At 36.5% G+C, this 12,813-nt stretch overlaps 2 protein-coding genes across 10 annotated transcripts in view; one reads left to right on the top strand and one right to left on the bottom strand.

Annotated features, from left to right (window-relative positions):
- The window catches only part of LOC139150200 (neuronal PAS domain-containing protein 3-like), a 138,357-nt gene that overhangs the window by 46,031 nt on the left and 79,513 nt on the right, over positions 1–12,813 (bottom strand). For 6 of the 9 annotated variants that reach the window (XM_070722412.1, XM_070722419.1, XM_070722416.1 and 3 more), the window contains one exon: positions 897–1,144. In XM_070722412.1, coding sequence (XP_070578513.1) covers positions 897–1,144 — 248 coding nt within the window. Of the gene's footprint in view, positions 1–896; positions 1,145–5,562; positions 5,683–8,033; positions 12,334–12,813 lie in introns of those variants that run through there. The other 3 variants (XM_070722418.1, XM_070722414.1, XM_070722413.1) reach the window with 3 other exon arrangements.
- Positions 1–12,813, top strand: part of LOC139150202 (egl nine homolog 1-like) — a 227,996-nt gene that overhangs the window by 158,762 nt on the left and 56,421 nt on the right.

The following is a 12,813-nucleotide window of genomic DNA, read 5'->3' as shown; positions in this document are numbered from 1 at the left end:
AAATCCAACTTCATTTGGAATTTCAGAGGTATTAACCGTGTTGCTTGAATTGTGTATGTGTGCATGTGTTCAGTTCCAGCGAGGAAAATGTTTTGCTGTAGCTTTTGCTTAAAATACTTCAATGCCATGGTTTGGTGATTTTTATGAACTTTTTTATAGACATTTTTATTGCCAAGGTTATCCATTTTTCCTTCTGGGAGTGACAGTCTTATCATGATTTATAGCATCGCTATTTCTGGACACAATGAAAGTTGAACTTTGACTGCCTTAATACAATATTGCCTAACCGAGACAACTGAATGATGCCTGGTGAATGAGGATGGAAACTGTATATCTAAAACTTTACCACCTGTCTACCTTGTTTTTAATGTGAGTTGTGCAGATGGTAATATTTCACTTTATTGTGCGGAGCATACAGGAGAAATGAAAAGAAAAGGTGCTCCCCCTTTCACTTGTATTTCCTCCTATAAACTGCAGGCCGAGCACTGCCGTGATATTGATAGGATCAGGACAAATATATCTTGGAGAAAGGATTAGAGTAACTCTTCCTGCCATTTGTAATTGCCTTAGCATGTTTTGCTGTACACAAGGTTGATTGATCTCTTCAACACTGTAGGTGTCATATTATAATGTGGTGTCACCCAGCAATGGGAGAAATGCAAGAAAATTGAAAGAATGGCATTGAATTTCAATGGCAACATATCCCCATGAGCTGTTTTGTATTCAAATAATTAAAAAAATGAATTTAATCACTATAAATAGACAATTTGGGAAAAATATGCACCATACAAAAACAATCTTTCAAATTGCACTAGAGCGGTGTAACATTTAAAATGCAGTGTCTTTGGACTGTTGTAGAGATTGTACAATAAAAATTTTCAGGTGTGTATTCATACCTTTTTGCAGTACTGATGTATTGGGTGGGATTTCTCTGATGACATTCCATGGTGGATCGCCCTGCGTTGCAAAGTCTCGCATCCGAAGGTAGCTGATTGTGAGCCGGATAATGGAAGCCTTATCGAGTTGGCTGGTGATGGCACCGGGCAAAGGAAGCATCTTAGCCAGCTCGTAGAACTCATAGTTCTCTTTCCCTCGCCTGGAACGAGCAGCATCTCGTGATTTTTCTTTACGGATTGCAATGATGCTGGAAAACGAGAGAGAAGAAAACAATGCCCGAATAAGTACAAATTCATCACTAAAGATTTTGTTCATCACCCAGGAATTGTTCATTTTTTTTCCTGATTGGTAGGTAGAGTGTACACAGCAGGTCACCGAAGTATCATATTTCAAAATATGAGAATTTGTCAATATTGCTGGAAGCATGCAGACATACATACTTTGATAAATTTTATATTTCTCATGTACAAATTCATCACCTTTTTCCTTCCTCTTCCTGGTAAAACTTGAAAATCTCTTCTTAAATTTTATGATTTATAAATGCCAGCAAGATTGCCAACATGTTTAGGATATGCACATAGGTAGAAACTTGCAAATAAAGTGGAAGCAAAATAATCCTTTAAGTCTACGCTACTCTCTTTCAAACAAAGATTTATTGAAATTCCATACTTTCACACTATCTACCCCTGTATCAAATTCATACAATATTATTATGATGAATGTAATCTGCAGTCTCTCATGAGTTTCTTAACAGGTCTGTGGGCATCACTTTGCCGTAGAAAGAAGTGAGGTGTAAATGTGTGTATGAGCATGGGCCTTCTACAATGATCAATCATGGAAGGAAAAGCCCAATCGCAGACTGACACTGCAGACACATAAGGCTAAATTTGCACTCATGGTGCTACTGATAGATATGTCATGCTGTTTCTGATTGCTCAACCACTTTTTTTCTGGTGTCTGTTTCTGTTTGTTCAAGAACCAGTAGCTCTGCCTCCCATTGCCAATGTGTATCTTACTAATTAAAATGTAAACTTTGAAAAGTAGCAGTTTTGTATCACTATCAGTGGTATAAATGCCCAGGAGGGACGATGTTGGAATTAGACAAGGAAGACTTTCAGAGACACAGAGACAATAACATTGTGTCCTGTGTGCAGGTTTTATAAACAACAGACCTTAAAATATTTGGATGTGACAAGGATGTATTCTACAACATAGTTTTTTGGATAGCAATCTGTTTTCAACCCAGTCGAGTTATTTTGATAACAGAGCTTATGAATTTAAAAGGCAATTTCCAAAAGTACTAACCCATTACTTCCCATGATCAGACAACTTGACGAAATAGAAATCTAATTATTAATTATCTTTTTTTTAAAAAGTGCCTGATCATTAATTATCTTTTTTTTTTAAAAAGTGCCTGATCATTAATTATCTTTTTTTAAAAGTGCCTGATTCAGGATGTCCTGTAGCATTCTGAATTAGGCTTGATGAAAACAGTATGATGTTGACAAAATAATAACATAAAAATCTGAAATACATGAAAGCTCTTAAATGTTGATAAAAGTGTGACGTTATGTTGAGACTTATTTTATCATTTATGATATTTTGTAAAACATGGACAGATGAACTACAGCATGGTGGTTCTTACTACGGTAGAACAATAATATAGAACAATATAAATATGTAGATGCTTTCCAGACAGGAATTTCAAAACATCTCTAGGAATGACAATGCATAATTCTTCCCTTTTAAAAATACAATAAAAATCATGTTGATATGGAATTCACATTTGCTATTCGTTAACCGTAGTTTTAAATACTCATGCTATGCCAAACTGCTTTTGGCAGGTATGGAGAACTTTATGAACTGTGAACGACTAGTACAAAACAATTACCCAGTAGGTGTACTGCAATTAAAGGTTTCCTATAGGATGATATTATTGTACCCAACCTTCTACATATTCAATTGATTCAATATATCAAGGTCTTACTCAACGTAATTCTCTAGTTTCTTCTGACATTTATATTTCTTATATACAATTATTTGCTTCATCATTCTGATATATTTAATGGGGTATTCAATGAAATTGATTAGGCTGTCTTCTCTCTTCCATTGCCATTTTGTAGGATGGCTTTGCAGAAAATGGCATCTGAGCAGGCAGTCAGGAAGCATTTGGAAGACCCAGGCTTTTACAGGTGACTGGCTAATGACAGTCCAATTGACAAAATACATAAATCTTGTATACAAGCAGCTTTGAGTTGCAGCTTCGCCAACCATGCTTACAACGTTAGCAATTAGATTTGCCCCCACTACATCACAGGGGTTTTACACAAGGTATAAGGCCAATGTGCCCAACATGGAATTTGCCAATCAGCGACTCCAATTTGACGAGCTTGTAGTTTTATTGTGCAGTCAGTGTTAAACCCTTGCCTTTCCAAACATTTCTAGTGCACATTAAACGGTAAAGTGGTACAGGAACAAGCAGGTCTAGGCGAAAAATGTTTTTCCAAGTTGTTGCATTTCTATAGCTAGCAAAAAAACTAAAAAAGGAATAGTCGATAAACAAAATCTCTAGTACTTAAACAATTTCAGCATGGGTAAAGGCATTTGAAGACTCTTAGAGCGTCAATTTAAAGCAGACTTGGTATCTGTCAGTTACACGGTTGTGTAGTTAATCATGCAAGACAAGGATTTAAGTTGACACAGATGATGGATGAGGAAGGAGGGACGTTGTATTATTGTTAGGATAGTGCTCACATGTAACTATAAGAAAACCTCCATTGTGCATGAACGGTTTAACTTCATATTAAAAAGTCGTCATGCAGATGTGCTTCCTGTATCAGAATCAAGCTACTTCAGACAAAATTTCAAACCAGCCGATTATAGAAAGGTATTTCATCTGCCGTTTCCTGTCAAAATATTTTCAGTTCATCCATGAGGCTCACATCAGCGTTTTTTGTTAAATAAGGACTTGCAAATTTACGAAAAGCCAGTTCTTTTTGAATTTGACGAATTCTTAAAACCGTTGAATGTCTTTCATAATATGTGCTCAAATATTCTCAGATTTCAGTACTGAATGCAATCAGTGAGATTTTTGTATTGATTCTTTAGATATCAGATTTTCAAAGGGACATTCAAAGGAAAGCTGTGTCGCCAGTTTTGAGTGAATTTCTAAAGTCCTTGAAAATTAGTTTAAAATTAGTCTGATGAAATTTTCAATAATTAAAGCTTTGGATATCAGGCAAACACGAAAAAAGGAGTATTCTCCGTTGTGAGTATCAAGAGTAGGATGATTTGATTAGGACACCTAGGTGTATTTAGTTTCCCAGCTTTCCAGTGCCTCCTCGTCCCACATTCTCTGTACAAACAAAGTGCTAGACAGGCCTTTTTGACACGGCACTGGACCATGTCAAAAGCAAACAAGAAAATGCACAGACGATCCTCCTGGCTATGTACCAGTATGCTGTTTGACAATCACCTGGAATAAGGACAATATTTGTCCTCACACTGAACACACCTGTAGTACATCAAAACTACATCAAGTTAAAGATAGGGCTTCTTTGCCTGTGCATCAGCTGTGACATGCGACTGACATGCAAGTACTGCTGTCAAGCTGGGTGCTTTGTTGTTTTTTCCATAGTGGTAAAATCCATTCACCACCCACAGAAATTTATACATCTAACAACACTCTGGCTTCACTATTCCCTGTATTGATTCATATTGCATAAGAGGTACTCGACTTTAAAACATTTAACGGATATATCTGTCTTGTTATATGCTTTTCACATACCCCTTTAAAAGTTAAAAAATAACAGGAAGCAAATAAAATGTTATTAATTGGAATTCAATAATCATTATCTCGGTAGAAAGTGAACAAAAATATTTTTCTGTGGCTATCATTTATCAAAGTGATTGTGGATATTATCATAGCATCCTCAGTATCTTAGCATCGGCTTGTAATCATGCCAGTATAGAATATTTACTGTCAGTTGAGGATTAACATTTTTCTTGACTGACGTTGAATGGAGAGTGGCAAAACATTCATCACTTCCTTTTGAGCACGGAGATGGCAAAGCTAAGTGACGCACCTGTTCATATGGTGCCTCTCAACATCTTTGGAACTTATTGTGAATTTCACCGATGTTCAGTGATGCACTCATCTTTCTCTGACAGCTTTTTTTTGACTGACTACATCTCTGACAAACACTGTGCCAAGTAAAGTGAATCCCACAAACTGAGTGTTCAGTATGATATTATAATGGCTAGCTGGGGGTGTCATACTAATGTTCGGTAACCGCGGTGATTAAGATGAAATCATAAATTTTCATCTGACAAATGACCTTGAATCCACCTTATAAGAAAAGTTTTCAGTCAAAATTTCACTGCAGACAGATTTTTGACTGTCAAGCTTATCTATAAATTAGAAATAAATGGGTAAACTATCGCAGGAAACCAAACAACCAGGCAAAATGTTCACATGAAAACTTGACGGGTCTTCATATCATCATGCATATAAAGCACAGCTAGCTCTGATAAAGTTGAAACAGCATCTACAACACATTTGAACTTTGTGATACATGTAACTTTGGTACCAAATACAAAATATAAAATTTTTGACCAAAAGCAGAAAAACCACAAGAAAGTAGGAAGAGATATCACTGATATTACCACAAATTCTCCACTAGGTCCGGTGTCTGCATAGGCCTATAGGCCGCCGCACTGTAGTAGTCGGCTTCCTGTCGGCTAGCCTGCCTAGCTTCCCTTTCCAGGCAAGTTAACATCTTCCACTGAACTAAAACTATACTTTAGTCATATATACATTTTGTTCTCCTGATGGAACATTCCACTATGTTGCAGGGGTAGGCAGCAAAGGAGTAAATGGAAGCATGGAAGGATATGTCACATTTCTGTTCCATCTAATCATATTCACCTTCCCTGCCACCTAGCGTGACCTCCCTAGACAATGTCAGGTTCACAGGTCTGGCACATACCATTTTTGGTGAGGGTAGCATCAACCAATGGTAGTGAGGGACTGTACTTTCACTTAGATTCATCAATTAATACTAATGGGGCTGTGCAATTTTGTTTGCCCAAGCCATTGCAAAATGATGTTTTTACCGATAACAAATGAATAAATAAACTGGCGGAGTGAATGGTTCTAGGTAATATCACAGTTAAACACTTGGTGTCACAGTCATTCAAAACTATCAATTTACTCCCGGATTGCATTTGCTGCATTTCTTCCTCTGGAGCCATGACAATGAGGAAAAATTTTGTGTGTTTGAAAAAAAAAACGTGGTTCTCTTGTGTTTTCCAATAGGCTTCATTAGTCAAGAGTAGCATCTCAAACAAGAGAAGAGAATTGCTGGACACAAGAGGTACATCGTTCTTAGTCACAGCCTAATCAGGTAATGAGCCTTTTCATCTTAAACTAGTTGAACGTCATTACAGAAACCAGTTAGTCGCAGAAGGATGGGAAAGTCTCGCATCGTGCTCCAGAAAAAAGGTTCCAAAATTTTACGAATTTCCCAGTGGGACTATGTTTCAATTTGGATAGAGAGAGTATATAGAACAGAGCCGTAGCATGTACATAGTTTCCCAATTTAAACATCAGATGCTGTGTATAGATGGATATTATTCTGTTGACTAAAATAGTTCACTCAGATTCCAAGAACTCTTGCTGGAAGGGATCGAAACACTGAAAAAATACAGGTACATGTACTCACTGATAATTGCCCTATCATATCCTTTCTATTGTTTTAACCTCGCTCTTTTGCCTGATATTTGTATGTCAAGGAAATCGGAACTGAAGGCATTTCTTTTGCACTGAAGTGCAAGATTTGTTTCTCATACGTCATCAAGAAGTAAATTTGACAACAAAATATCAAAGGACGACATGAAATAATCTACAGCTGTAACCATATAGAAATTAAAAATTCAAGTTTTGGGCCAGAAATTCTTTCCACAGTAATTAAGTTCTTTAGTAAAGAAGCTGTTCATCTTTAACAAGCAGACATCGTGACTGAAAACTGACTAATAATTAATGCAATTGTGGATGTTTTTAAATTTTTTATATCCAGTGTTGTATAGCCATAAATATGATTATAGATTGCATGAGCCATGAGGTTAGCTTGGCATCCCTTCACCATGTTTCATAGTGAAGAAAACAGCTGCTCCAATTGATTTCCCAATAATAAGGCCCTAAACAGTGGCTGTCACTTGGTATCTCTGCTCCCTCAATGTGCCGAGAAAAAAATGTGGTCATGTTGATTCGAAATAACCACAGGTTAGAATAAAGTTGCAGGTCTTCAGTCAGCTTGCTGCAGTTGTAAATGATGTATAAAAAAACAAACTGAACAAACTTAACAATGTATTGACATGTTGGCTATGTTTGAAAGAAAGGCCGGTGTAAATACTGCTGTAGATGCAGCAGTGCTGGGTTTTTCATGCTATGTGATGACTTAGAAGAGTGGAACAAAATTTAAAAGAACGTATTTCCTCATATGGAAAAAAGGACTTAGAGAAATTGCTCTTCAGGAAGACCAAATGCTCATGGAAGTCTGCGGGCTATACATGCACAGAATTTTTTACTATCAACTATGAGTCTGAGTCTATATCTTGTTTTTTATATTGCTGCCACATTAGCTTGTATCATGATGTCATGCTAATATGATTGCTACACTACCAATGCGTATACGTACGTACGCCATGACACGCACACCAAACACTCACAGGGATGTACATGTGAACATGTACATTGGTGACACAAAACCACCTTCACATACGCACTTCAATTCAGTACTACACTATGGAACGTATGAGGACAGTTACTGCACGAGGCAGCCCGTGAGACTGATCCACAGCAAGAACTGTGATGTGAGTATTACTTCTTACATCCTCCTGAACAGCATTTTGGACATACAACCAAGCTCAATGACACTTACTTGTAAAATTCAATTAGTGCTGGTTGGGATTTTTTTTTTATTCAGCCATTGGATGAAATGCCTCATCTCTACGATAAGGGATTCAAAATTATCTTTGCTATACTTGGAGACATCGGAACTATACCCTGTGAACTTTAGCTGACTTTTATCAAACGCCCATATTTATCAAAGTGTTTCAGTGACATAGTGACTTACAGTTCCTTCTCCCCTGTCTTAACACTGGGCGGCTTCTGATCCATCATGGTGGAAAGCATGAAGCTTGAAATCTATGCATGGGTGTGCAGGATATGGGCTAAGGTAGGAAAATTAGCTTGGGTATCTTCATTGACGGGGTATAACCTGAGAAACGGAGGCCATGTCACCGGATGTGCGCCTGCGCTGTTTAACACACAAAAAAGCAATCACGTGTACTTTGGGGTATAACGTAGGGAACAAATTCCTCCCAATGTAGGTTCCAGTCCCAGCTCACTCCAGACAATCATAAAAAAGTCACATTTGTAGTTAACAGTTGTGGACAGATATGGTACTGGCGCTACCAGAGCAATGACCGTACACACCGGTTGTGTTGGTTGGTGTACAGCAATCGGATGATTACGTATATGACTGTGCAAAGTCCTGTTTTGCCAGGCGGAAAAAAGAGAAAAAAACGCACTTTGTTGAGTGTCTGTTCAACAGAAGTCAGAAGTGTAGAGTGTGGTCTCAATACATAACTGTGTCAGTGCCCTGCGCCTGAGGTTAAATGTCACGGAGGGCACACCATTGGTAAACCTCAAGGAGAATGGCTTAAAGTTGCTAGAACAATGGATGTCACTGTAAGGTCACAGATCTACCACTTTGTTTTTCAACAGCCAGATGAATATTCTCAAACAACTGCTCAGCCTGGAAAGTTTCGTTTTCTCTGAGTTGTAATTCACAATTGAAGCAAAACAGCCAACATCCTGTAATTTATCCAGTATTCACATCCCTCAGTTTCTACAGCTTTGGAAAAAGTAAGGAAACAACAAAAATGGATAAAAACCCTGAAATTGTTAAAAAAACCAGCAAAATTAAGTCAAAACCTGCAGGTCTATATTATATATCAGTGCTTTTCTAGGTTTTCATTTGGAAGAAATTTGTGCATATGGGTTCGTTATCGACTTTTATAATCGTGCAGGTATGATCAAGAGTAGGGAGGAGGCCTGTCAATAGTCAAAGTTATTTTAAATACTTTACTTTTCTTGAATCTCAGCATAAAGGATAAAGTTTAAATTGAAAATGAAGAATTTGTGTGTCACTGATTCAAAGAAATGCCTCTCTGATGCCAGACAATGTTTTCAAAAATATGACAAACGGTGATACTAGGCTGACTCAATGACATTGCCAGAAATTTGTACATTGACTCAAACAAATGTAACTCAGAAAGGAACATTAGTTGAGATATGGGTTTCAGATTTTTGTTTTAAATACTGTAGCAGTTTATCTGTGATGAAGGAGATTTCAAAATGCTGAATTATAAGAAGGATATAGACAAAGCAGGTTTTTTCACTAATGATGAAGGATGAAATATTTAGCCATTACATCACAAGCTGAGAAACACAAGGAACAAGTTGACACTAAAGACAGAACATTAAAGTTGGTTGCTGCAATTATTTTCCTCTTTGAAAAATAACTAGTGTATGCATAAAGTTTCAGAACTTGCCAGAACATTCCAATCAACTCATGGCATTTTCAAAGATCCAAACCTGACAAAGGCAGTTTGTTTTATTGACCCCTTGAATCTGGAAACACAGTTGGCCACGCTGTTTTTTATTTAACTGGAGTACCTCAACCTCGATGGAGAGAAATGTTGCAAACGGCAGATATACACGTAGCAAAGTCTGTAGACTCCGAGGAATGAAGTCACTTGAGCACATCACCCATTAGCTACGAAATAATGACAGCAAATCACCTTATTCTGACACGGTGTGTGTTGCCTGGAGACTGGGATATTGTGTTTCCAGGGAACAAAAATAATACTACCAGCAATTCAGTCCCTGGAATTTGATTCACAGCTGTTTATGTGATCAGTACCAATGACCGTCTCAAGTATTGCTCATCAATAACATCAATTTCTACAACGGCTTTTGGCGACCCTTTCCACTGATAACCACTTCAAACAGCATCGATGTGGAAAGAAAACCAGTGTTCCCCTTCAGGAACAAATTGTCACCGAAGCAAGTTGACACATTCTGATAACAGACAGGGATTCAAAACGTGGCACAAATACCCCACTTTGAAGTCAAATGAGACAACGGATCTGGGCTTCAGGAAGATGCCCTGTATACACACCCTCTCAATTTCAATTTAATAAAATTTGGCCAATATTCAGTTTTTCCAGTGGCATGCATCAGTTGACCTGCTTTTTTATTCAAACAGGCAAAATGCACGGGCAACCATAACGTCGTCATCTGTTCAGCTGAAACTTCAGTATTACCTTTGACAGTCTTTAAAAACCTTTAATGCCTATCCATTGAATTTCAAAATTTTCTGACTCACAAGCTGATAATGGATCATTTCTCTCATGAATACCTGATAATAACCAACTTCTTTTTCCAAATGAGAATTTGTATTTGAATTTAGGACGATCTCAATCAGTCATAATGTGAATAATGAACTATTGACTGCAACCTTTGTACAAATCCTCTTGATGGGGTTGCATTTCTGTACCCAATAGTTCACCATGACAAGTGCCCCCGTTGTACTTGCTTGCATTGGATTGAGAGTTGATAACCACATTACTTGTACCATGCTCCAGCAAAATTTCATCCCATTGTGATGTCGCAGTAAGAGTGGAAAAACGATCCAAACACTGCCAGACAGTGCAGTGAAACTTAGTTTTTGCATAAAGGTGACTGCATGCAGGTGCAGTGTCCTTCTGTTTACTAATTGCGGCAACAGAGATATTTTCTGTCTGACAGCAAGAATTATTTTGTCGAATATTCCTTTTCATGATGCATCTCAGATGGACATACTTTTTTTCAGATCTGGAGTGTCCTCCTGTTATGTGATGAAACTTTTTATCCAGTGTATTTTGACATGAAATTAAATTTCTAAAAGATGTTTTGGCAACAGGGACACTGTTCTAAAGCATACTTTGATTATAAAGCTTTTCCTTAATAAAATACTTTGATAACTATGTGCCTTTTTTTTGCAAAAACACGAGGACAATTTTATAAATGAAGTGATTTTTCTGACAATTTTTTAGAGAAGAATTTAAAAGAGCGAATTTCTAGATAGAACAATCAGAAACGTCAAGCTTCTGTTGATTAAATAGGTTGCACAACAATCTTTCCACAAACAATTTCGATAGAATGAAATTTTTTTCGGGGAATTTTACCATTGCTAGACAAAATGTTAACAGTGAAACAATCCAATTTTCAAATCATTTTTATAAGAAATTTCTTTAGCTATGAAAGGTATTTTATAAACTTTAGGTTCAGGTCTTTGACTTAGATATATTTCATGAGTACGAGCCCCTGTATCTAATTATTGTTCTTCATTTCTTGGGCTTAGAAAGCACGATATGAGTGACATGGTTCATAATCATTCAGCATTGTCATAAAAGTATTAATAGCTGGGGCTTTGTGAATTTTGTAATAGCAATTATGTTGAAGATGGGATTCACTTTCTTTTATGCTGTAATCTTTATGGTGACCTGAGAGCAATTTATCTAAATGTACTTGCTGAAATTTCCTGTGATACTGAATAACATGATAAGTTTTTGTTACAACAACATAATATCAGAAACTCAGCAAAATTTATCGAAAATATATTTCTTTGTTTGAAAGACAGTCTCTTCACATGTATCATTTCTTTTCACCTTTGTTCAGCTGGTGAATTGTAACCCTTGTTGTATTTGTGTAATATTTTGAAAGTGACAAATATAGATCTATTGTTGTTCTGGGGTGTCTTTTTCATCTCCTCTCATTGTATTTTTCACTGCAGTTTACAAATTTAGTTTCACCACATACCAAAATAATAACAAACCAAATTATACTTGAAAATAAACTCTTTTGCTGTAAATTTTTTTCGGGGAATTCTTCCTCACAAGACAAAATCCTTTACAGCACAACAACTTTAAAGATAGCCTTATGTAGAAAACTAACTTTCTCACAAAATTATTTGAAATAAATTCTTTGTCAGTCAATTCTATGTTATGATATTTTTAGAGACAATGGTTTTTAGACAGATAATGGTATAATTTGCTAGACTTTACAAAATGATCTGAAAATGATGCAACGTTACAATAAATTTTCTTCACTTATAATCACAGAAGTTCTATTGACTATGTTCTTCAATAGCACCTATGACAACTATCATAGCATAGGATAACAACATAGCTTTGGATGGGTGAACAGGAAGACAATCTTTTTCAGAAATTGGATACTTAATGAGTACATCAAAATGGATTTTTAAAGTCTAATTCTTTTGATACACGATGAATAAATCATAATTTGCTAAATAAAACATGAGATGTTTGATTTATACAGATGGCGTCTGATCTTGTCCAGATCTGCGTTTTTATGTGACTGTTATCATGGGTAGCATAAAAGGGAATGGACAAAAATTCCATCGCAATAATTATCTTCATCCATACTAATGTTGCAAATAAAATTGATTGAAAGAACGAGTAAACTTATTTATATGAAATTTTGTCACATCTTATAAAAAATACTTGTTTTCATAAAACTTCCAAAAAATATGTCATTTGGCCAAGGGAGATGCGTGACTGAATGTGAACATTATTCATGTAAATCTTAAATGTTTATAAGGTTGATCTGAAACAAGAAAACACATTCTGCAGAGACTGTGTCAGCGTTTAGTTAGACTCAATTACAAGGAGATATTGACCAAAGCATCCCGAATCATCGGGAAGAGAAGCGAAAGATCGAGCCGGAATATCTATCTCGTCTCCTGATCACTTCATCGTAAATATCCAAGACAAAGAGGGAGAGCT

Source organism: Ptychodera flava, chromosome 14, assembly GCF_041260155.1.
Source record: "Ptychodera flava strain L36383 chromosome 14, AS_Pfla_20210202, whole genome shotgun sequence".
NCBI classification, from domain to species: domain Eukaryota; kingdom Metazoa; phylum Hemichordata; class Enteropneusta; family Ptychoderidae; genus Ptychodera; species Ptychodera flava.
This window is presented reverse-complemented; position numbering and strand designations above follow the sequence as displayed.